Below are 27593 nucleotides of genomic sequence, written 5' to 3'. Positions count from 1 at the left end.
CTAAAAAGAAATGCATGCTAGATGTCTTGGTAAGTCTTAAGGTGAATGTGTCTTGCATTACAGTGTATTGCAATGGGGAACTCCATATATTTTAGGAACATGTTATCTAGAATATTTTAATAAGCAATTTTTCTGTACAGATAACTGTATTGATTTTTATCATATTTGACTTACTTTGGTGACTCTACCCCATTATAAACTAAATCAGTTTTTCTCAACCAGGGTTCCATGGAACCCTAGGGTTCCTTCAGATGTTGATAGGGGTTCCTTGAGCTATGAGCAATTTGTGCCACTCAGGTCACTGACACCAACTGACACCAGTAATCTTTTTGACTATCTGTAAGAGTGACTTATTCTTCCCACTGGCCAGCAAAGTAAGAGCCATTCTTCCCAATAACCATTACACTAATGTACTGTGATCTGTGGATATAATAATTATAGCAGGGGTTCCCTGAAGACCTGAAAGTTATTTATTAAATGTACCCATGTTTAAAAGGTCAAGTAGTAAACTAACTGAACCAAAGTATTTTCTCTCTTTTTTGATTTTTTATCTGTCCTAATATCAATGCAACTTGGATGAACAGAGAAGGTGACTTTCTTTAGTAGAAATAAAGATAACAATTTGAAAAAATCTTAAATGGATAAACAATACTTTGGCCGTATTTATTAGCAATATAAAAGAAATTCTTAATTCTTAGAAAGAAAGAAGGTACCCCATTTTTAAAGATGGGTACGAATTTTGGCTCGCCAAATCAATCAACTAAAACCTTTAGATATACAAAAAATAATACACAAAATAAAAACTATTTATAACTATTTATACTGATTTGGAATTTTAAAATTAACCTGCAGAGACCGTTAATGGCCTCTTTTTCAGCCACATTGTTAGCAGACTATTTGTTACCATAAAGCTATGATAAATAAGTATATATATCAGTCAAAATTTGTATAACTATTGGTGCTGTTGTAAAAGCCATATAAACATTTTACTTTCCATCTCAGTATAATAACAATCAGTATTCAACACCACAAAAATATTTTTTGAAGCCCAGTGTGTTAACATTATTTTAAGGAATATGGTGAACGAGCTGTAATGAAACCTTTATTCAGCAGCTTGATTGACATCTCATATCACTTCATGCTATGCATTCAACAGTGTGAATATTATTTCTAGAAATATATGCATTAAATTCCATAGAGGAAATGAAAGGCAGAGTGATGATGCATTGATTAGATTATACGTACAAGCCGCTAATTATTTTTCCTTATACACGTACTGTATGCAGATCGAGTTTACAAGCAGTTTACCCATCTGAAAATGGATTGTAAAATTTACATAAAGCCTTCATATACAATACACTTTAGGGGCTACCGACCATACTAGAGATCAAAGGTGTGTGTCTATGGGTCTCCAGTGGAAAACTAGAATATGATTATGAATTCCACATGAAGGAATTGTTCCTTGTTAATGTGTCTTATGAATATCCTTTCCAATTATTAAAAACACTTCAAAACTGGATGTTTAAAAATGGGCTGCCTGAAGGAATATTAAGTTCTATTATTATAGATGCAAAAGATAAACCTATTTACTTCACGATTAAAGTATAATATTTGTATTAACTGTATTGAGAAATACTGAACAGAACAGGAGGCCAGTATTTGTCTAAATGCCCTTGTTTTTTGGTAACTAGGGCATTTGAACAAATGAAATTGTCGGAATGAAATGTACTTACTTATTAATTAAAAAAAGTAGGGTTAGCAAACTCTAATTGTTCTGCTTTGTTTGGAGCATATTAGCAATAGATGAGAGGTCTTATACCCCATTTCAACGCTTTTCCCTATTATTGGTTGGTAATGAAGATGATGTATGAAGAGCTGTAGCCATATAAGCCAGTTCCTATTTAGCCTAGGTTCACACTTGCAGTGAGGTTGTGGTACATTTACGTTTCCTCTAATCAGGAACCATTGCTTCTCGGGAGATGCTACATGGCATTGTCTCCTTGGGGCAAATCCATAAGGATGAATAGGGGTGGCAGTAAGCTGTACTGCCCCCTGCTTCCAGCTGTCAAATCAGCAGATATTGGTTCTTTAAGAACCATTGCTGCAGGCTGGGAACCTCGTAAAATCACTCAATCCCAAGCCAAATGTGAACCTTCCCCTATTCTACTATAGTCGAATTAAGTTGTGATTGGACTCCATGGGTTACTGGGCATTGCGCTTCCTTTTCTTAGTCTCTTGGCACTGTTTTTCTGAATAAATGAAACAGTAATTTGTCAGGTCTGCTTTTACTAATGAACAGAACAAATAAAACATGAATTTTCTCAATTAATCATTCTAGCCTAATCATAATTTGAACATTTTATTAGATGACTATAAATATTACCTCTCCAATCATTCCATTCCAAACTCCTTCGATTTTCTTCCCATGCTTGCCATTTGTCACAAGATAGAGGTCATAGGTGAAGCCAATAGTTTTTGATAGGCGTTTAAGAATATCTATGCAGAATCCCTTACAGCATTGCTTGACAAATATAATGGGGTCTGTCATATGACTAGAAGAGAGAAGAGAGAGAAAAAAATGTAAAAATTAACACCCCTGACTTACAAAAGTCCCAACAAGTCCAATCATATTTCATGTGATTAGCAAAGAAAAATGCCAAATTTAATTCAGTATCATATATATATATATATATATATATATATATATATATATATATATATATTTGGAAGTATATCAGTCAGTTACTGGGATAACTGCAGAAATTCGGTGTTCTGGATCCACTTCAGAGCAGTTTCTGGCTGTTCAGACACTGTGGCAACCTCTGCTTGTGGGCTTTGTAAGTTGCTGAAAGCAACAATGGAATATTTTGTCAACATCAAGGCAGCTTTCAAATACCAACTGATGTATAGAGGTCTGAGGGGAGGCCAAGTACCAAGTAACATAGCTTCATCAATATAGGGTGTCTTACTTTTGTGAATGAAATACTAAATTCTTTAAAAACCATAAAAAAAATGTAATTCTTAAAATAAAACCCTGCCAATGTTTTTTATTCCTAGTATATTTAGGCCTAGTTTTGCTCATCGAAATGCCTAGCTGCTGGAAATGTTTACACTGCTATATTGCATGCAGTCTATTAGTTCTTGTAATTAAACACTCTGGCCCTGATTCATTAAAGCTCTCCAAGGCTGGGGATAATACACTTTCACCAGTGAAGCTGGGTGATCCAACAAACCTGGGATGGATTCAAAGCATTTGCTAGCAAATAGCAAATGACATTGAAGAAATCCATTCCAGATTTGCTGGATCACCCAGCTTCACTGGTGAAAGTGTATTATCCCCAGCCTTGGAGAGCTTTAATGAATCAGGGCCTCTGTGTTTCTGATACATTTTGGACAACTCTCCCACAAAGGTTGTGTCCAATTTTAGAATGCTGTACCATCTGCAGTTGCAACTCCCTAAATTTGATAGAAGCTGGGCAGCAGAATATTTTTACATTGGCTAAAACAGGAAGAAACCTATTAAAATACTGATCAGTTTATATCACCAAAAAAGGAGTAGTAGTAGTAGTTTTATTACTACTTCAAAAAACAAACACGTGTAACTTCTAAATCTACTAAAAAAGAAACATTTTCTCAACTTGATAGTATAGATAAAGAATAGAATAAATGATGTGCTCTATAATATGTGTCCCATAGTACATCCAGCTTTTAAGGCATTTTATTCTTTTTAATTTTGGCATTAGTTCCCGTCCTCCATGGCAGTGCTTAACTGCCCTTGCCTTTAGTTTGACAACAACTTGCTTATTAACCTTTACAATGGCCTGAGTTGAATGAGAAATTAGTCCTCCATAGACTATGGGGTTTGCCACAATTTGGTCAAAACAGCATGCCAGCTGAAGATATACATATACATGTATGTGTTATAAACCGGTTTCTATATACAGTTGGCCAATAAGTGAAAAAAAAAAATATTTGCGTGGCTTACTAACTACAAATATAGAAAGAACGAGAGTAGAAGGGGTTTTGATGGCTAAGATTACACTTAATGTAATCATAAACAATTCATCATACATATTTACATAAAATTATACAATATATCCATTGCCCATTGTGTAATCATGGAATTGGGATATTCTTGCTATACTAACCAAGGAGTAAACCCAATCTTTATTGATAAATACCTTTTGCTTTAAGAAGACAGGTTAATAAAGATGTTTGTTAGACAAGTTAGAATATCATTGGTTAATACATGCATTGTTTTCAATGGAAATGTAAAGTGGTAGCTGGCATATGTGCATTTCAGATTTATCAGAAGCCTGTTGCCTTCTGTACAGGTACTTTTACATTCTATTCCTTGACTGGAAGAAGCTCCTGTACTACAGATTGATTCAGGTAACAGATTAATTTCCCCCTGATTGATACAGTGATTTGTTCAGTTTACCTGGCAACTAAGACACACAAATATATTTAGGATGAAAAGAGAAAAATAAGAGCTTGTAAAGAAAGGACATGAGTGGAGAGAGAAAGCCACAGAAATAAAGGAGACCAGACTCTTATCTAGAGGGAAAATAGATCTTTTTCTCTTCGTGGTGACACCACAACTCTTCATTTAACGGCTCGTTCTTTCGCCCACTTCGTCACTTTGATGGCTTGGAAAGGGATCCATGACCTTTTCCCACTGTAGCTGCTATGTGAGTTAAATTGTCTCCGTCATAAAATGAAGAATTGAGAGGGAGATTCAAAACGTTTGTGACTGTTCAGTTTAAAAATACTGTGTATCTCACGCCATACTTAGTTTCAGGCAAAACACAGATAAGGTCATGGCTCAGCAAGCAAGACAGCTAAAGATGGACATGTCTTGCCTTTGGCCCTAAATATGTGCTGCTAGGCTTTACAGACTCTTAGGTTTCAAAAAGAAAAATTATGCTAAGCCAGAGTTAAATTGAGCATTTCTAACATGGAACCTGAAGGGTTACTTGTTTTTAAGAGAAACTGTCAAATCGAATGTCCCAGCCAATTTAAAAATATATCTTGATTCAAAGAAGAGTAGTGATGGCACATTTAAAAATATGAATATTCATACAAGTTTCCTACTATACCACTATTATGAATATTTGACAAAGGGAAGGTTATTTCTAAAAGCCTGGCGTTTTGGTTTAAGTATTAGGGGATATCAAATATAGATTTTCTCCTTCATTTGTAGTTTCAGTTGGTGGTTTATAATGCAGCCCTGCCAGGACACAGCACAGCAAAATGACATTTGGTTTATACCCATCTTATCGAAGAATCTAGAAATAGATGTACATATGTTTTACACTTATCTGGTACAACAGAAACAAGCTTTTATTTTCCCTACTATGGTTGTTTGAGCAGAATATGATTCTATAAATATATAGAAAAAGAACAAAACAAATGGAACTATATAACAGTACACTGTAAGAGTACAAGCCTCAGATCTAGTTCATGTGATTGCTTCTCTACTGGGGCCTACAGAAAAAAGTCTGCACATAAACAGTACTCTCTTGGAAGAGTATGGAAACTTTGCTTGGATCAAAAACATTTGTCATTGAGACATTTCATTCTTAATGTGGACCGAAACTGCAAAAACAAAAGTCAAAGGAGGTAGAGCTAAATGGCCTTGCAAAATCTTCTTTGCCAAAAAAAAATCCTGGCTCCTGGTGGCTTTTTTATGCAGTGTACATATGTAGCACCATTGTCTACAGCAGCGGTCGCCACTGGTGATCCGCAAAAAAATTTTGGTAGCCAACAGAAAAATTTAGAAATCATTTGCAATTTTTAAAAAAAAATTTGAAAAATTTGGACATCATTTGCAATTTTTATGTTTTTTTAATAATAAAACAAAAGGAATATTCTAATCAATTCTTTTATTCTGAATGACAGTTTTTGCCTTTATTTTGCACTAAATTCACAAACTGTACTAGAGACGGGAAAACAAGGTAGTGTAGTCTTTATTTGTATGAGGCAACTTTTGCCAAGCCGTATTCTTCAGTATTGTTTCCACGATTACAACAGTCACCCCACTCCAAGAATAACGATTCTCAATTGATTGTTTTATTTTTTGGGGGGATTCAGGAATATGAATTTAGTGGTCGATGAGGTCTGAAAGGTTGGATTTCCGCTGGTCTACAGAGTTGTGCCGGAGACAACGTAACTTCTGTGCACACATTCCATGACTGAAGTGATCATCGTAGACCTAAAATTTCTCTGTTGAGTCACAAACGAAGATGGCAACTTCCTGGAATGCAGCCATATGACCAGTTCCTGCTCCTGTCATCACTGCGGGGTGCCTGAAAAGTCTGTTCCATAATCAGCAAGTGTATTGTGCATATTTGCTGATTACCGCAGAAGCTCACCACCCACCGAGTTCAGTTCTGTTTTAAATTAACCCCCCCTCTTTATAGTGATGAACTATGGGAAGTAGTAGGTAGTCTAAAACAATGCTACAACTGGATATTGTAAATTTTTTCTCTTATAGGGTCTTAGAGTTTGATACAAGTTTGTACCTGCATTTTCTACCTGCAGGCGTTTTTATGATGGTATATCTTTAAATCATATTAAAAAGTAACAAAATGCATATCCATTATACCTTTCCTATTGTTCTCTTTGCCCTGTACTGTTGAGAAATACAGTTTTTGCCATGGCACCAATATGCATGTTAAAAACAAATCTGTGCTCAGATGCATAATAAATTATTTACTTATTCTGAACAAGCAGTAAATGCATTTTTAAGTAAGTCTTTATTCATCTCTGTATTTATACCCATTGGGGGAATCCACTATTTAAATTTTGTTGGTTAGCCACCCCTAAAAGTTGCTTATGGAAATTCTTTGGCTGACAGCTAGTTGCTCTGCTTCTCTCAATGAAACCTGCACTTTAGCTTACCATTTTAAAACTTCAAAAGAGAACATCTTTTGGTTTTCCATTTAGGGTGCAGTGTGGCAGCTAACACCCCCCCCCCCCCCCCCACACACACACACACATATACACACACACACACTTTTTACCACCAAATTTAATTCTGCTTCTTCATCATACTTGCATTGATCCTCCTTTAGGTTACACTGTTTTTTCTTGACCTATTCCAACTAGAACATACATTACCCATCTAAAAAATCCTGTATTCACAAATTTAACCCTCAGTTCTGATTTTGGCTGATTCAAAAGACAAGTTTCATCCGCGCATATCATTATATGAAGTGTCTCATCAATTTTTCAGCTTCAATGAAAGCTACCAGGATTCAATCGTTACACATCTATATACCACTGTAGAAGCCAACAGGGGAAATGCGTCGGGCTACAGGACGTTAAACAACCTCCACAGCTAAAATCCTCTCTAATTTACCCTGAAATAGCAATTTGCTGTCTAGTTTGATTACCCCAACCCCAAGACAAATAATGAGAATTGGTAATCCTCACTATATTAATGTATTCCTGTATGTAAGTTTAATGTTACAGTGTTAAAATTCATAATTATATCTAAGCCACAGAAAACCCCTCTTCTTTTCTCTACAACCCAAAATTTTTCATTGGGGAACATTTTTTTTTAATTTCACTGAAACCTTAGTTATTACTTAACTAAGAGAATAGGTATTGACAGACTGCCAGCTCTATTGTAAAAGACCAGCAAATATTCTTGAGCTGTTTTACAATTATTGAAACATATCTTAAGAGTTGTCTTTGTTGTGAACTTTGAGGATCTTTGGGAAAGAATAACCTATCATCAGCAGCTAGAGATGTCAGGGATTGCTTGTTTTGAAGCGTATGTAATAGTTTATTTTCTAGTGTCTTACGTGTCCCATGTTGCAATTTACCAAAACTACCATTGACGAAACCAACCATGGCTATGCAAAAACTTGAGTTTTGACATGTGCCTGCATGTACTTAAAGCGCAAGTAAACCACAAAAAAACTCACCCCGGAGGTTTTCTAGATTGCGTCCTGCGTTGTCCTGGAATTCTCCTCCACACCAGGCGCAGATATCTACCCTTCTGCCTACGTTACCCCATCTCGCACTTGTGGTAGATGGGGTAAAAAAGGGAATTGATCTCACTGTGCAAACATTTTCTTTTTTCGAAGTGAAGAAAAAGCCCCTTCTGTGCATGCCCAAGATTGGGTTTTAAATTCCCCCCTCTCGAAAAATAGGAAGGTCATTTTTACCTGATATAAGAGGGTTGCCTACTCTTTCATGTAAGGTAACTAACTTTGATAAAGCAGCTCTAAACCTGGCTCACTCATGTGCAATTATTCTGACAGTCATTCACTCCCTTTTCAGGGCAAGATACACTGGATCTTCTTGACTTCCAATAAAAAAATAATTAATTTAAATTTAAAAATAATTTTAAAAAATCAGCTTTTGTCCACTTTATTTATTTTTGTTAATTTTTGGCTCCTTACAAAACAATGCTGGGATAAACTTTTCTTTGAAACAGGTGAGATTGATAAACTATATTCCTATGTAATTACACAGAAGGGCAAGTTTAAAGCAAGCTCCTACTGATGATTATGAGAGAAAAAGGCATATAGAGTTAAGAATCTTTCCTTTTACTTTTAGATTGGGCAGAGAATGGAACCACTACTTGTCTCCAATTGGGGAGAGTTTCACCTAAAATAGAACACAAAATGAGATATGAATCTTCAAATATTCATGTGTCCCTATTGAAAGATGTTATTTCTATTCCAGATCCAGTGAAAACTCACATTACACGTCTATATACCACTGTAGAAGCCAATAGGGGAAACGTGTCGGGCTACAAGACGTTAAACAACCTCCACTGCTAAAATCCTCTCTGGATTTGCTGTCTAGTTTGATTGCCCCAACCCTATGACAAATAATGAAAATTGGTAATCCTGACTATATTAATGTATTATTGTATGTAAGTTTAATGTTACAAGGTTAAAATACATCATTATATCTAAGCCACAGAAAACCCCTCTAAGCCAAAGAAAACCACTACCTGTGTCCAATTGGGGAGAGTTTCACCTAAAATAGAACACATAATGAAATGTGAATCTTCAAAAGATCATGTGTCCCTATTGAAAAATGTTATCTCTATTCCAGATGCAGTGAAAACTCACAATTTTAGATTTACTCTGACTTTGCAACAATGCTCAACGGGGCAAAAGAAGAAGTTGAAACCTCAGTGGGGTCCAATTCCACAATGTTCTAACCAACAATACAATTAGATATTTACTAGGTCTTTTTTTTCATGCCAACGCTTTCTGCAGTTTTGTTGATGTTCTTTGTGATAAAAAGTGTTCTTTGATGATAAAAAGAAAGAAAAGAAACACATTTAGGGCTGGTTTTAGGGTACCCTTTGAAGTTGTGCACGGCCACAAACCTCTGAAAGGCCACAGCTGCAAGGAAATGGAATGTTATGCATTTTGAAGCCCCCACTTCCTATACACTCAGGCTCCACAAACTCATCCCTATATAAATTGAATAGTTTTCGTTGATAAACAGGGAATATGAAATTAGTTAATTTTATGAGCCATTACCTCAGCTGAAGTTCTTGTGTTCTAGACTGGAGGAGGCCAAGGTATAAAAACGAAGATCTGTGTAGGCTCTTATGTTTTTAATTTATTGTAATTATTTTGGAAACATACGCTAAGGCTAAGTAGTCCCATGTTAAGATTTTAGAGGTCACATTACGGCAGAGACGGTAATTAAACCTTATCAGTTAGGGCAGGTTGTTATGTTCACTGAATAAATGAAAATATAGTAGGCTAATGGCCAAGACACTCTGTCAGGTTATCTCTGCAGTCGCCTTCATTATACATGAAAAGCCTATGTAAGGATCTGTAGGACAATTAGCTTGTCTAATAATTTGAGCTATATATTGGAAAAACAAGAAGTCACAGCGTTTTTGGGAAAATTAATAACAAAAAATGAAATGGTTAATCTAAAATGAATGTCAGCATAAATATTTAGTATTTTATTACATGCCTTCGAAAAAAGCACTGCACATTTATTAGCCACAATCGGTAAATTGGTGATAAGGGGGAGGGCTAAGGCTAGAAAAACAATTACAATAGGCATGAAGTCTGAAATACCTAATAAAAAGGTGCAGCTAGTGTGTGGTCTCTGGCTATGCTGACACCAGTCCATATTCCCTTTGGTATTGAGGGGGTCTTTTAACCTCCCTAGCGGTTCATTTCTTTCCAGTTTTTTTATGTCTAAAAGCGGTACATTGTTTTTCACACAAAATCATGTAAAAAAAAAATAAACTAAATAAATTAAAAAATCTATATATTTAAAATTTTTTTTAAAAAAAATACATATTATACTTATACTAATACATATACTGTAAAATAAATGTTCTTGAAAACGATGTACTGCTTTTACACATATAAATCCAATGTACTGCATTCAATACAGTTATTTTGTATTGAATTTTGAATTTCCCTCCCTGCCCTGCCGGCAACGTACACACACACCAACGTCACCAGGAACTCCCCGGTGACTCATCGGGTGCAGAAGCCGGCCAGAGGAAGAAGGAAGAGGACAGAGATCGTGGCAATGGACGACGCGGGACGCCGGCGGATCAGGTAAGGCTGTATTTACTATTACTTCCCATAGGGTTACCTACCCGGAGTGTGACTCAGGGTTACCACTTTCAGCAACTTTTTTCTACCCCGAGTCACATTCGGGGTTACCGCTAGGGAGGTTAAAAATGAGCGTCATACTGATTTTTGCTTCATACCATGCTGGCTTTTTTGCCACTTAGCTTACTACCATAAGTAGCAAGTATGTGACCACTCCCTTCCTCTTTTACCAATGAATGAAAAATAAAAGCGATCCCCACCAAGCACTTGAAAGCCTGGAAAAGTGTCTAACCAGAATTTACCATGACATTACAAATATTGTGTTTTCCATTACTCTAAATCTAATCAGTAAGCAGTGGGCAATACCACAGATTTCTTTATCCTAATGGTAAAACGAATACATAGATGAGCTTTTTTGAAGGCATTTTTGGCAGCCATTTTTAGTGCCATTTCAAATAACAAATCTAGGAGAAGGTGATCTGTTATGTCTAAACCCAGGCCACGGTCAATGATTAGGAAATTAGGGCCTAAATCCAATTGCATAACAGTATGTTTAAGAACAGGCCAGCTGGTCCTATGCTTTTTTTGTGTCTATTGCGGTGTGTTTGTGCATGATGAATTAGGAAAAGAGTTTTTAGAGTATTGTCCCTAACTTTGCGCCACTTGCTAAGTCCCAGCTGATCCAGGTGAATCAACTGGAGGAAGTACTGTTTGATAGCATATTGCCTCAATTTTTTATTGACTTAGATAAGAGAGATCAAATGAAAGTTAGATCAAAGGAAAGGGTCTTTCCCAAGCTTGGGAATAAGAGAGATATTGTCCTCCAGGCAAAATGGAATTAAACCCTTGCACTTTTAAGGTTAAGCAGAACCATCAATTACCACTGCAAAGCAGATCAGTGGCAAAATGTACAAATAAAGCCTCCCAAAATTACATTTATGCGTATGAAAGTCTACATAGACAAAAAAACATTAGCATACTGTACATTTTTAGATCACTCATTCTTTTCTCTCAAAAAATTGTTAATGACATATGACTATGAATTAGATTGTAAGCACCTTTGAGGGACAGTTAGTGATATGACAAGGGACTTTGTAAATTGCTGCATAAGATGTTCGCGCTATATAAATACTGGTTAATATTAATAATAGTGATGTAATATTAATAATAAACCTTAAAATGATTTTTCTTTAGTACAGATAAGAGATTCCTCTAATGAAATTATATATAACAACGGCCATGTCGCCCGCCTTTTTTTTTTTAATAATTCCTAGTTATGGTTTGATTTTGCCTAAATTATCTTCATTTTTCTACAAGGTAGAAATTATTAGCTGCCATGTTACTATATTGATTAGCAGAATGGAGTATGGGCCATTATGTCTCATGATTTCTCTGTCAATAGTTATTTTGAGGTCCTATTGAATTTTTACATATACCATATTCATTTCAATAGATACTAAAGAGCAAGGTCATTTTAAAGCAGTCCAGGCATGGAATCAATCTGTAGTAGAACAAAGTCAGAGCAGGTAACCCTTCACAAAGAATAACATTCAAATTGATTTAGTATTTTAATGTGTCTAAGGACAACTTGTGGCAATGGACCTGATTTATTAAAGCTCTCCAAGGCATGGAGAGGATACACTTTTTATCAGGGAAGCTGTGCGATCCAGCAAACTTGAAATTTATTTCTTCAAAGTCATTTGCTATTTGATGAATCCTGGCCCAGATTTCATGTTTTCTGTATCACCCAGCTTCACTGATGAAAGTGTATCTTTTCCAGCCTTAGAAAGCTTTAATAAATCAAGGCCAATGTATCAGTACAAAGGCCATCTGTTTCACCAATTAGATTTAAACTTGCTCTAGAATTGTACATTCTGTCTGTAAAGTCTAGTTTTATTGGTGGTTGTGAGGTAAAATACACAGAACATACTTATGATGAGTGTCTATATGATTAAACAACAGTAACTACATTTTTCACATTTGAAAGCACATGATTTTTTTTTTTAATAAATTAGAATATTTGGTTTGCTCCCACCAAAACACTGTGGGTTTAATTCTGGATTCCTCCCAACAACCTGAATTTCAGATTACAATTTAAATAATATTTCTGCAGTGAAAAACATCTAAATCCTTACCCTGAGTCTGGTCTGCTCCTTTATGTTTTTTGTTCATTCTTACTAGTAGGGATGTTTGGGGTGGGGTAAAAGTAGCTGTTGCAAAGTATATGCAGGGTTCTCTAACATAAATTAGCTTTTGGATGGAGCATTTGCAAAATTAATATTAGCGTTTGAGTCTGGGTATAGTTTAATACCCATTTTGGGTTTAATTTTTCCCTGTTTTCTCACCTGTGAAAATCATCTTTTTGATTATCTGGGTAACCAAAATCTTTGGAAGAGAAAAATGTATAAAATGTAAAAATTTGGGGCATTAGTTTCAATGACAGCAGTATGAAAAAAGTTTACTTTGGATTTTTATCTCATTTGATTTTGTATCTTGAGACAAACTGGCAAAAAAACTTGACAAGGATTTTAACCATGCTCTATACTAAACTAATAATTATTGTACTGTACATGTGCTGTACATAACTAATATGGTTTTTATCATGCTTCTGCACTTTTTTTTCTCAGCAAGCTATTAGTATTTTACCTTTATTTTAATTCAGACTAATAAAAATACACATGGGGTACCCACCTGACCCATGCTTTTGCTTTACACCTGGCAATGCCTGAATATACCAAGCAACCTATTCAGGAATTTTGGGCAGAAATTCCAAACTCTACCCTGCAAAGTCTAACAAGAAACACCCAGATTGCAATCTATAAACTGCATGACATACAAAAGGATAAAGCTGGATAAGCAAAGTGTCACTGCACAGAATGACTATAAAGAAATCAAAGATTGGCCCAGGGGCATTTTGAAAAAATGATCAATCTAGTTATGAAAATTGTTTTCAAAATGTATTAATTTGTAATTTGTTTATGAAATGGAATCAGACATTACTTTAGGAATTCTCATATGGGAATCAACCAGGTCAAGGTGTTTCAACAGCAGTAATTGATTCCCACCAGGTAATGTTTGAGGGAATGTCAGATTCCATGTTTTATAAATAGAGTCCTTGGAGCAGCTATTTAACTATAGTAATGATGAAAAAAATTGTCAATTTTCTATAATAGGGAATTCTATAGTAATAGAGAACAATGTGGGAAAGGCAGATTATAAATTCCAGTGGCTTACAAAAAGTGTGATCTAAAAATATCTAGTCATCTGATATTGATTTGCTACTGTAATGTTTTCCGGAAAGTAATTGTGTGAAACAGATTACGTTAAAGCATTTGTAGACACCAAAAGCAGATGCATTTGAACTTTATATTTTACAAGGAATCGTACATCTATGACTTTTGCTTATAAGTCAACAATAAAAACTGTTTCTCTGCCCCCAATGAGTGAGGTTTGTGTACAAGAAAGGCTCCTCCATAAATTCTACATATAAGTTCTACATATTTAATGTCTTTGGTGCTTAATGATCCCAGAGTGGAACAGGCCCTTCAGCAGAAATAAAAACAAAGGAGATGCTCAAAATTAATATAGATGACTCGAAGACAAAGTTCATAATTAAAGCAAATGATGTTTATGGTCTGATTCAATGTCTAATATTTAAACCTGTTATAAAACCTATTTTAGAATCAACAATTAATATTGTTAATCATGATAATAAGGCATGGACAACCTGCCAATATTTGGCTGTTGCATGCAGACTTTAAAGGTTCATTGACCCAAAAGGATAAAAAAATACAGGGATTAAACATCTAATGAGGTAGTCAAAAAAATGCAACCATGCTTTTACAGTAAGTGATCACTATCAAATCAGTTGACACTTTTTATCCTAATGTAATTGTATTTTGGCATGAGTTTTATTCTTGTTGTCTGTGCTGATCTATAACTGCTGCTAAAAAAAAAAGTAAATACCTTTTTCCTTCTTAGTCATATGTGAGTGCTCGGACTTCTCTGATCTCGCTAATACCATAATAACAAAGTCATGCACAGATCTTTACTGTACGGATATGTGACTTAAAACACATGAAAACATAAATTGTACCTTAAACCTGTTACCATTGAATACAATGTAAAATGCTTTTTGTTTTTTTTTACAAATACAGTAAGCAGAATTTTTACAGAAGCATAACATACTGCTTTGTACTACAATGCTAAGGTATAGCAATGATTAGAGGTCACTCTTCAATACTTTATTGAAATATTAGCATTGCTTGCTAGAGATAAAAAAAAATGACCCAGATTCAATTTAAATTTGTCAAATAACCTAAAAAAATATTTGTTTTTAATTTAATTATCTTTCTTTATTGCCAGTTGCAAAGTCACTAATTGTAGTATTTTCACCAAAATTGTTGGGGGGTGGGGGTGTCACATATGGCAACATGCTTCAAGTTAAACAAATGTAAAGAAAATGGGATTTGTAAGTGAATTGAAGGAAATTTTTTTTAACTTGAGTCAGTGGGTGCTATCCATACATTTATTCACAAGAAAAATAAAATAAAAAAAAAGCAACTAGGAACTGTACCTGTACTTATTCCTCAACATGATGAGGTGAATGTTCCTAATAATTCCTCCTAACAAAACTTCACATTCATGGGCAAAGGGTTTTTTCCTTTACTCTGCAATGTTGGGGTGGGGGACTTAGTATGGTTTAGTAAGGAGGATACTCTTGCTATCCTCCCTTTCATGACCACTTAAGATTACTGCCTTGCTAGGGGTCTAGATGAAACCCTAAGGAGGACTTTTATGCCGCTTTTTATTAAATAAAAATAATCATTGCATACAGCTTTATGGCATTTCCCAAACATGTTATTTTTTTTTTTTTGATTGGTGTACTTACATTGTTTTTCTTGAAACTGCAATGTCTCCATGCTATACAATATTATAGTTTTTTATAGCTATATATATTTTTTTAGCGTAAATGTTTCAGGGGATAAAACCAATCGATTTGGAAGGAAAAAAATGTTGCACATTAAAATAACCAGTATGCTAATTAGCTAATGCACTCTGACCCTCCGCCACATTTAAAACCTGGCTCCCACTAATGGCTCAACAAATTAGAGGCACAATAATGACTTTGTCAGAGCATATATTTTTTTACCGATTCTTCCATTGCTAAATAGCTTAAAGCTTGGAAACATAGACCTTCTATAGCCTTGTAACACATATTCTTCCAGTGCAAACTCAATGCTAGGATAATTTATATATGGGTTCCTTTGCATTTTTTTTTTACAAACAAGGATTTGTAAAATTTTATATTAAACTATTCATTCACTTTGGTTTGTAAATGGAGATCTGGAGCAGGACTAACAAAGAGCTAGGTAGAAGGTCGGCATGACTGAGTGGAAGGGTGAACAGGAGGTGGGGATTCATGAGGTGATTGGGTGAAGTTATGGAAGGTCAAGAGGTGATTGGGACAACTTTAAAACAGAGATGGAACATAGAGGGCTACCCCCACCCTCCCTGTTTTTCTTCCTTTTTTGTTTTGTTCTTTATGGCGGTGGAGGTCCTTGAAGGTCCCATGTCAAGTGTAGGGACTCTAGGATAGGGCACGTTATTCCTGGGGCAGTGCTGATCGGCTGTGAACAAGAAATTAGGAGGCAGACCCCTGGCAGGATGGCAGATTGGTTATATGTCTTCAAGGATCTTCAACCAGGGAGTTAGGTAGTATGTTGTTAGGTTACATATATATAAAAGTAGGTTTGGTGGGGCACATTGTGCCATGTTAAAGTATATGCTATTATGATAAATTTTCTACAGCTGAAGTTTTAATAAACGGATATAAGAGTAATTTAATCCAGGTTATGGTGTGGTGTGTTCTTTTATATGGTGGAAAAGTTTAAAAAGAGGATGGGAATGGTAAGTGAGGGTTTAAGGCAGACGTCTATTCTACTCAAGTCAAGTATTTATTTACTTGGAATAAGGTATTCAGCTATAAACTTGCATTAAGCACCAAAATATCCTGAATTTGGAAAAGTTAGTTTGTCATCAGTATATTTTATTAATTGATTCTAACTAAAGGTAAAGTTAAGAGATACACAGGGATTCTTGGAACTATTGAATGTAACCAGCTCTAAATATAGTGAATATAATCACCTGCTATGATTCAGTTATATTACCTGCTGAAATTTGAATTGCGTTAATGCATACTTGTATTGTAGCTTTTGCCCTGTATTGCCAAACCTTGCTTTTATCCCCTCATGAAAATGTGAATGCATCTGAAATGTGTTCCAAACTGATCTGAAATGCATTTTACTTTCCTTGCCTTTTTAGATTGTTAGTCCAGGCACTTCTTTATTCTGCCTACTGTATATGTATATTTTTTTTTATAAACATCCATTTCTCATATTTTCCAGGGCTGGATCTAGTAGTTTAAAAGTCTTTATATCATTTTAATTTTACCAGATTTGAGATAAATACAGATGAATGAATTTCCTATGGTCCACTTCACTTAATTATTGCTGTGTTGTTAGCACTAACCAGTTTTGTTTTATCTGCTAATCTGTGCTTGAATTCTTCTCCTGTTCTGGACAAATATAATAACACTAAAATTAAAATTTGTGGGTAAAACGTGGGTTGAAATTGCTATTTTAAATATTCAGCAACAGTGAAAGCTAAATTTTATATTATAAATTGTGTTAAATCAGACTTATAAAGTAAAGTATGACTGTACTTTCAGAAGAAGTTATCATTTTGGCCTATTCCAATGACCACCACCATCTTCCCAGAGGAAGATACTTACCTGAATAGATCTGCCCCAACACACAGGAGAGTCTGTGGCTGAAATTTTCCCCTGGTTGTACCTACACTAGTCAATTATAGTAGACACTCAAAAGAAGGCTTTACCTATGTCACAAATGCTGTTTTCATGGCTGTCTGTGGCTTCAATGTTTCCTAAGTCACTGACCAGCAACCAAAGTCCGAGTGAAGTCAGAACTCATAACCTGCATACTTGCGGTAAGTCAATAACAAAGAGAGCAATGAAAAGACAATGGGCTTGATTTATTAAAGCTCTCCAAGACAGGAGAGAATACATTTTCATCAATGAAGCTGGGCGATCCAGCAAACCTGGAATGGATCTGATCCAGGATGGAAAACAATTGCTAACAAATAGCAAATTACTTTTAGGAAATCGAGTCCAGGTTTGCTGGATCACCCAGCTTCACTAATGTAAGTGAATCTCTCCAATCTTGAAGAGCTTTATTGAATTAGGGCCACTGATTGTAGCTGTAATGGCAGACAATCTAAAACAATCCCATTGTGCACATAACTTACTTTGCCCCCACCCCCAACTGTAAGCATTCTAAGCTTAGAGTTATAGGTGCAAAAATCTACGCAAATACTTGCCAAATAACAATAAGTGCAAATGTTTGCCTTCCCTTTACTTCATTCCCTGCTTTAATATATCAGTGCTATGTAGTCCCCTGTGACATTCTGCATAATGATGGCAATCATAATCATGCAGATTTGTACATTCAACACTTCCCTTATAATTTGCCACTACAGCAATCTTTTTAGAAGTTTGTTAGGGTAAGTATATGTATTCTCTATTTTTGAGGCAACAATGTTAGCAAAAATAAATTATCATGGAATTTTTCTACTTAAAGCAGTGTCTGGGATATTTATCAAACATTCACTACAGGAAAATCTTTCTGGTTTAAATGACTTTTAATGTGATCAATGCACTTCTTAAGAAGGTTAATATTATTATTAAACAGTATTTATATTGCGTCAACATATTACGTAGCGCTGTACATTAAGTAGGGGTGGTTGCAAATGACGGACAGATACAGACAGTGGCACAGGAGGAAAAGAGGATTGTAAAGAGCTTACAATCAAAAAGATGGGAAAATAGCATACAATAGAAGAGGGGATTAGGGTTGGTGGAAAGTAGTGAAGGTTTTAAGAGACAGTAGAACACAGGTAGGTGAGTTTGAAAAAATTGGTTTCGAGTGCTCTTTTAAGGAAACAGAAAGTAAAAGCAAGCTGAATTGGATGAGGTAGAACATTCCAGATAGTCGGGGCAACTCTAGAAAAGACTTGGAGCCTTGCATGTGATCAGGTTATGAGTGAGGAAGTCATCCTTATAAATATGCTAATATATTAGTGTATTGAACAAGAACCCATTTATAATAAGAAATTCAGTGGTTCATAGTATTGCATTTTGGTTCACCTGACACCTTCACCACAATTTGGCTGTACCCAGTCCAGTACCATTGCTCCCTTATCGTTCCTGGCTAGTGCAGGGCTTTTTGTTTCCTGTTGTCATTTCACAAATATCTGACTGGGTATTTTGTATTTGATAAAGTGAGAAGGCACAGGAACTACAAATTATACCTCAAATAGTAAAATAAACTAAAATAAGTTAAGGTACATACATAGCACACCATTTTTACGCAATTGTGTAATGTTCTCAGCTGTTTTATGGATATCACATATAAAACACATATTGAATATATACTGTACTTGTCTGTCTTGTTGAGCTGCTTCCGGCAGGGCACAGAGTCTCTGATGCAGGTTCCAGTAGCCGGATCCACCCCTTCAACTATTACAAATGGTCGCTCTTCTAGTGTCGCCACAGTTAGATGTTGATCATCATCCACAGGCTGCAAAAACTTTCCATAACGAGACCACACTGGGTATTTCATCCTCAGGTCACCATGTTCCCAGATTCCAACCTAGGCCCATAAAAAGACACATTTTAATTGATTCTTTTATTTAAGGTAATTTTTTAAATAAACAGTAATAAATAAAATCTACTCAAATTGCCTATTTAAATAATACCTTTCTCAAAGTCAGTGTCTACATCAGCATTAGATTTATGCAATGGGCCTGATTTATCGAAGCTCTCTAAGACCTAGAGATTGGAAACATCTGCCATATAATAGCAAATGATTTTTTTAAAAAATCTATTCCTGGATCTCCATGATGAGTCTATCTCTTCTAGTCCTGGAGAACTTTAATCAATTAGGCCCAATGTCACACGCTGCTCAGGTCCGGTGAAAGGCTTTTTGGTCACCCAGCATTATGTGACGAGACATATCCTGCTCTCAGGAAAGGACAACCTACTAACCAGAATTGCAGGGCTTTATGAAAACATTGGATCAGTGTTTCTCAACCAGAATTCTATGCAACCCTAGGGATCCTTCTGAGATCGCTAGGGGTTCCTTGAGCAATAAGCATTTGTGCTTCTCAGGTTAGATTAGTGACATCAGTGACTACTTGGAATGATGACATTTGTTTCACTTGACAGCATTCTTCCCACTGGCCACCATTCTAATATACTGTGATCTGCAGATATAGTTAACCTCCCTAGAGGTAACCCCGAGTGTGACTCGGGGTATGTAAACCTATGGGAAGGTAATAGTAAATAGAGCGCTTACCTGATCTGCCGGCGTCCTGCGCCGTCCAGCGCCACAATCTCTGTCTTCTTTCTTCTTCCTTCTTCCTGCTTCTGCATCGGATGAGTCACCCGGGAGTTGCCGGTGGGGTGGGGCGGGGCGGGGCGGGAAATTCAAAATCCATTCGTATTGCATTCAATACAAAAAAACTGTATTGAATGCAATACACTGGATTTTTATGTGTAAAAGCAGTACATTGTTTTCAAGAACATTTATTTTACAGTATATATAATAGTATGAGTATAATGTGTATTTTTTTTTAAATTTAAAAAAATAAAAAATTTTTTTAAATATATACCGTATTTTTCGGACCATAAGACGCACTTTTTTTCCTCCTAAAGTGGGGGGAAAATCAGGGTGCGTCTTATGGTCCGAAGGCGGCGCCGATTGATTTGATGAATGCCGCACGCTGGATCTCAGGGGAAATCAAATCAATTTTTTTTTTTCTTGTTTTTCGTCTTATGGTCCGAAAAATACGGTAGATTTTTTTTTAAATGATTTTGTGTTTCAAACTTTATTATACTCATACTATTATAATATACTGTAAAAAAAATTTCATGAAAAACAATTTACCACTTTTAGACATATAAAACCGGAAAGAAATGAACCGCTAGGGAGGTTAATAAAGTAGGAGGTCCCGTAAGAATTAAAAGTTATTTCAACGGTTCCCCTATATTGAAAAAATGGTTGACAAACACTGCATTAGAGTAACTTAAAATAAGTGACTTTACATTACAGTAACTAAAAAGGAATTTGCAGATCTTGTTTTTTGCTGTTTGTATTCAAGGTTTGTTTTCAACTATCTCATCTTCATCTAACATGAGTTAGTTCTGTAGAATTAACATTGAAGTATGACAAAGAAACTACAGTAGTGTTTAAATAATAATAAAAAAAAAATACAAAATAGGGAGTGGTCATTTTTTGTTATTGGATATTTTTTATTATTGCCAAATTTGAAAGATATAAAGCATCACTCCATATTTTAAGTCTTTATTTACTAGTAGGGAAGATTCTTTTAAAAATTCTGCAGGATTGAAAGAAACTGAATATGTGACACTGAGCTCCACCCTCAGGCAACTCAACAGTCCAAAGTATGACAGCTTCAATGCAAAATAAAAAAAGAATCCCAGACAAAAAGGCGTTTGTGTGTCCCAAAGGGGAATGCACTGTGTGGACCCCCAGTTGCGGGTAAGCTTCTGGCACGTTTCATTTTCTGCTATAGGTCAAAATCTCAATGGATCATTTTTTCTTTAAAAAAGTGACAGAAGTAAATCAGTTTTCTATGACTAAATGTTGTATTTTCAATTTACTTAGTATTAGGATATGAGACAACTCATAAATTAAATGAAAGGCAGAAACGATAAATGCCACAATGTCAATATGCAATATTCCACAGAGAAGAATTTTTTTCTCCTGGTTTTAAGACTGTTTAGACATCCTTGCTGACTTCACAGCCATTTCTAAAATTGTTAATGCATATAAATAAAATTGTCCTACAGTACACTGTACAAGATGATGCACCTGGAACGGTGATTTAGATGTTTCTAAGGTCTTTCTTAGTAAAATGTCTTGGGGGGAAAGTGCTACTACCACTATTTTACATCATTATCAGTTTATTTCACTATGGTCAAATAATTCTTCACGTTTTCAAAATTGTTTTCATAAATATTGATATGTTCTAGACAGACTATGAACTAGCAATTAAATCACTACAATTGCTGCCTAGAAATGGTTAATGAGATGCCAAAAAAATTGACATGCGTATGTACTTAACATACACATATCACTGACTTGAAATTAAGCCAATATACTCTGTAGCTGCTGTTTGCATACAAAGATCAAAAGCCAATACAAAATGGTCAATCTCATTGACCATTTTTATCTCTGGTACAATTGCACAGAATACTGATTTGTAGCTAAGCCCATAGATGTATATGAATACCAATTGTTTCTGGTGATTCTGTTGGAGACAAAGAAAAAAAGAAAATGCTGATAAAAAACTCAATCCCTTAGTATCTGATCTAAAAATCACTTTTCAAAAATTATATAAAAAAAAAAAAAAAATTGTGATTTCATAAAAAAGAACCATTCATTTCTTATAAATTGTAAAAGTAAATAAAAACTGAGGGTGAGACTCCCTTGTTTTGTCTTGAACAGACCTGGCTATGGTATTTCAGTCTGGATCAATCAATATATAGAATAATAACAAGACAATCAATATATAGAATAATAACTTCTACTTAGTAGCTGAATGGGGCTTTCTTCTAGATGGGTCATTGGCAACTCTTCACATACCAATCTTTATCTTCCCTCTTTTTTCTGGTGTGGGTTGGACATTGGGCGCTGCCATCTTCATCCTTTTTTATCTGGGTTCTTCTTCCTTTGTCACCTGATCTCACATTGCACAAGATCAGATGGCGTGCCCTCAGAAAAACGTAAAAAGAAAAGTTCTGATCTCATTGTGTGTGAGATTGGAACTTTTTTAACATTCCAGATTGGGCGTGCATGGAAGGAGCCCCCAGCAGCGGGGTTCCCATTTAGTCTTTACTGCCGCGGCAGTAAAGACAGAAGGGATTGGGTCACCCCTTCAAATGTAAAAAAAAAAGGCTAAAAAAACACATACCTTTTTCTATATAAAAGGGTTATTTATCCTCTTATATAAATAAAAAATATGATAATAGATCTGATTTAACTAATGGAGGAATAAAGACCCGGGAATGTGCTGCATATTAACTGTGGACCACAACAACATGTGGACTATAAAGATAAAATATTTATTTTGGAAATAGTTTGCTAATTGTAGTTCACTACAAATGCTGTTCTCTTTCAGCATAAGATTAATTTGAAACCTGGAATCATGCTGCTAATTTGCAACCCCTGAAAATAATACTGGGGTATATGATGGCATTTACATCTACTAATATGACTCCGGTAGTCTGCCTGAAAACTCTCCAAGTCTATGATAGTAATGGATGAGTAGGTCAGCAATTATATTGGTGCTAGCTGTGAGAACTGGCAGCATTGTACAAATATGATGATATGTCATGAGGACTCGAAATATGCCAAATGTCAGTTATCACATTTAGCAGAGGAGGTTGAAAATTGGTTTTATATATTTTTTTTTCCACTGGTCTATGAGTGTTTTATAATTCACAGTCATTTATCCACATGTAGAATGCCCTTTACATTAATACAGTGTATTTGAAGCCATAATGTTTTTTAGTTTTGAGATGGGTTAAAACGTGTCATGTTGTTATGTCTATTTGTATGCCCACCATGAAAATTCACCTTCTCTATTTGTCCTAGTGACCCAATGGGGCATCGGTTCTGGTGGCACTTGTCTAAGTTAGGAATTTGCTTGATTTTGTAGAGTCATTCTTTAAACGTCTATTGTGTTTCTGAAATAGGGAGTGAAAGAACATATTTTCCAGAGCTTTCAGTTATATGAATATGCATGTCAAAAATGCCTTTGGATGTCTGCAGTTTCTTTTGTGGATGACTGATGATGGGCGCCATTAAGAATGTCTTGCTCACAAAACAGTCTTACAGTGAAGTATTGCATAAATGGCAGATTACCACCAGCATCTAGGTGAATTTGCACAGTGGCTGCATATGAAACAAAAGCTCTGGGCTCTGTTGCATCCCCTGCATGTGCAGCTTTAAATAGCAATTCCTGGAAAAAGCAATACAAAGCTGCAGAAATTTTGTATGTTCTTCTGTGGTTGTGTTGGATTTATTGGGTTTCTGCCCACATCCTAAAAACACTTATTTTTTAAATCTACTATTTCTAAGAGCTCAAAAAGAAGACAGAGCTGGGTCAGACTATTTGTCGGCTCAGCTTCACATGTGTGAAGAAGATAATGATCTTGACATGGTGAGATTGATTCACACAATGGGCCTGATTCATTAAAGCTTTCCAAGACTGGAGAGGATACACTTTCAACGGTGAACCTGGGTTATCCAGCAAACCTAAAATTTCCAAAGTCATTTGCTATTTGTTAGCAAATGTTTTCAATTTTAGACCAGATGCATTCAAGGTTTGGTGGATCACCCAGGTTCATTCATGAAAGTGTATCTTTAATAAATAAGGCCCAATGTTTTAAAAAGACCACACATCTTCAACATATGCTGGACCATATGCATATGCTGCACTTTACAACAGGATGCAGTATAAAGGTACAAAATACAATATATGATTGTAAAGAAAATACAGCTCTAAAGAGAAAGCTGTTTTTGAACAAAATTATATTGTAGTGATAAATTCGCAAGAGTAACAATGAGTAACAAATACAATGGTTACTAGTGGTCTATCCCATTAAGGCAGGGGTGTCAGACTCAAATACACAGAAGGCCGAAATTAAAAACTTATACCAAGTCGGGGGAAATTTATAGAAAAAATTGAGGAAATTTTTCCTTCTCAATAAATATAAAACATTTTCATATGGAAACAAAAAGGTATTGCTTAACATTCAATCTGGAACAAGCCTATAATAGAGAAAAAGGCCTATGAATTGTTTTTACATTTTATTGAGGAAAAAAATCTTATGCCTCTTTCTCTATTTGTAGCCTTCTGAATAAAATTTCAATGGTAACCTGTCCCCAGTGTTTGGTATAGCTTTCACCAGTTCTCTATATAATATTTGCAGGAACTTTTTTGGCAGCCACAACTCTGCATTTCATTATGTCACAGCTCTTCATTTAACCATTTCCAATCATCCACACCACATACCCTGCATAATGTACCCATACCACCCACACTTCATTCTGCGTTTGTTCTTCCATCCCCTTCCCTTTATTTGCATCATGTTTTCTGACAGCCCGTCTCAAGTCTTTCAAGTCTTCTCTAGCATGTCTGCCCCCACATTCCACACTGCATTCTTCTGCAGCTGCAACTTTACCATTCAAATTATTCATCTTTCTACCATGGCTGACCTTCAAAGTTATGGGTGTCGGAAGTTATAATTAGAGTTGAACTCCAGCCTTACCTTCTTTTTCCAAAACATGTAGATAAACCTCTCCGGTGCTGAAAGTGACTAATATTGTTAAACACAAGACAACTGAAGAAGAAGACAGGAACAGCCAAATGTGGAGCTATGCATAGGAAGAGAGCTGTTCCATAGATGCGAGTGATGCTGAGACTACAATTCCCGCCATTACTTGCGACTATAGAACAGCCCAATGAGGAGCCATGCATAGACAGAGAGCTGTTCAATAGACAAGAGTGATGCTAAGACTACAATTCTGGCATTACTTGCGTCTATAGATCTAAACAGGCCGCTGCTCTATAGACGCGAGTGATGCCGGGAATTGTAGTAGTAGCATCACTCGCTAGTAGTGGCGGGCGGGAGGACCAGATGCAATTCATTTTCAAAACTCTTTAAGGGGCCAAACAAAAGGACTTTGAGGGCCAGATTTGGCCCGTGGGCCAAAGTTTGCCACCCCTGCATTAAGGCTTCATTAAATAAATAGACCCATTAACTACACATACAGGGTTCCTGGCTAAATATATAAAAAGTGAAGGTAATAGTTTAAACGTCTCTTATATCGATGTGTCTAGCCCTTTTGGCTTCCTCCGGAGATATATGGAGAGTGTTAAAGCGAATAGATAACAGTAGAAATGTGTTTATACCAGGAAGTGACTAGTTGCTTTGAATGTAAAAGATCCGGGGATGATTTGTTTACCCGCTGGATAAAAAGAGAGTCAATGTTTAGGTATTATATGCAAAGCAGCTAGGAGTTGCAATGGGCACCAAATGTGCCCTTACTTAAGCGAACCTATATCTTGGAGAATGGGAAAAAGACTTCTTTGGTACCATCACCAACAGCCCATTCTAAAAAAAAAATCTTCCTTTGGAAGTGTTACATCGATGACGTCTTCCTACTTTGGACTGGGTCTATGGAATCTCTTCAAGCCTTTTTCAACTTTCAACACAATAACTTCAATTTATAATTCACGATGGATCACAGACAATTCTGTCTTTTCTTTCTGGATCTATATATTCTCCTTGATGCAGATAACACAATCAGCACCGCCTTGTACAGAAAAACCACAGGGGGAAACACTATTCTACATGCCAAAAGTGCTCATCCATTATCACTGATTCAAAGTATTCCTTATAGTCAGTACTTAAGATTACGGATAAATTGTTCTTCCGATAAAGACTTTTATGCAGAAGCAAAAGCCTTACAGGAAAGACTTCTCAATCAAGGTTACTCCAGGAAATGTTTAAAACGATCCTTCAACATAGTCAAAAGTCTCTCAAGACTTTTCACAATCGACACTTCAAAATCATCCATCAAAGGCACCTTCAGATGTGGTAACTGTTCACAATGTCCTTGGGTACAAGAACCTATCTCTCTCCCCAATGGAAGAACACACCGCCCCAAGCATTCTACTAACTGCATCACAACTGGTGTAATCTATCTAAGAACCTGTATCTTATTGGGGTAGACACTAGTAACCATTGCATGTGTTACTCATTGTTACTCTTGAGAATTAATCACTACAATATAATTTTGTTTTGACTAAAAAACTCCAACTTTCTCTGTATCTTTTTACAATCATATGCTGCACAATTAGGGTGTCAAACTACTAATATCTATCAAGATATGCTACTACTACCGCTTACATAAAAAGAATTACAAGCTAAAACAGCACCTTTATAATGCTTTAGTGTGAATCCAGACCCACTGGTCAACAAGCTGCACAAAACAAATATTAGGAATGAGCTAGTGCCACTGGGCAGAGATCGATCTGAGCAGTAGTTTAATTGCACAATACCCTGATTTGTCTGATCTGATTTGACTGTATCTTAAAAAAAATCCAGAAATGATTTTATAAATCCAAAGCACAATCCAACTTTATCAGGGTTGATTACAATAAATGCCAAAGATACCAGCAGCAAGTAATCTTAGCATGAAGTGTGAGATTACTTACAAAGTGTTGGTGCTCACTTTTTGTTTCTTGGCAATGTACACACGTTAGATGATTAGAGCCACTAGGCTCATCTCTAACTAGAAACTGACGTGTACAGAAGCCGTCCAATGTCGTTCATGGATCGGTCTTGGGGGAACAACAAAAGATGAATGACCACAATAAAAAATTGGGGGAAGGGAGCACAGCAGGGTGCCACTTGTTCATTTTCCCCCTCCCCTTTTTATAGAACAGAACGGCGCTGTATGTACAGCACTCCACTCATTCATTCATTTTTTAGTCTACAAAAATCTAGCGTGTGTACGTAGCCTTAGATTTTCGACATCTTTTATAAGGTGGTGGTTGATGTTGGAAAGCTTTCTAAAAAAAGTTAATAAACTAAATAACTTGTTGCCTCTGCTTTGCATCTTTGGAATAATAACCTTATGAAGTCTAATTGTCTCCTGGTGTTTTCTGTCTGGAATGTATCTTTGGAAATGCATATTAGCTTGTATCAACATCAATAATGTTGGTAAGACTCTAAAAGACTTGCAGTGATTATTAATATCTTGCCAAAAAATCATTCAATGCAAAACTCATGAAAAAGTTCCTTTCTTGTGGTGACATCAGTAGACAGTAATATTTTACTACAACATAATATTCTGA

General features: G+C 35.8%; 1 protein-coding gene across 1 annotated transcript in view; it reads right to left on the bottom strand.

The window, feature by feature from the left end:
• The window catches only part of GRIN2D (glutamate ionotropic receptor NMDA type subunit 2D), a 182330-nt gene that overhangs the window by 99030 nt on the left and 55707 nt on the right, over window positions 1–27593 (bottom strand). Inside the window, exons 4-6 of the mRNA XM_072426809.1 lie at window positions 19080–19291; window positions 2747–2845; window positions 2384–2552 (exon numbers count right to left, since the gene is read on the bottom strand). Of these exons, the coding sequence (XP_072282910.1) occupies window positions 2384–2552; window positions 2747–2845; window positions 19080–19291 (480 nt within the window). The remainder of the gene's footprint in view (window positions 1–2383; window positions 2553–2746; window positions 2846–19079; window positions 19292–27593) is intronic.

Source organism: Pyxicephalus adspersus, chromosome 11 (genome assembly GCF_032062135.1).
Source record: "Pyxicephalus adspersus chromosome 11, UCB_Pads_2.0, whole genome shotgun sequence".
In the NCBI taxonomy this organism is placed as follows: domain Eukaryota; kingdom Metazoa; phylum Chordata; class Amphibia; order Anura; family Pyxicephalidae; genus Pyxicephalus; species Pyxicephalus adspersus.
This window is presented reverse-complemented; position numbering and strand designations above follow the sequence as displayed.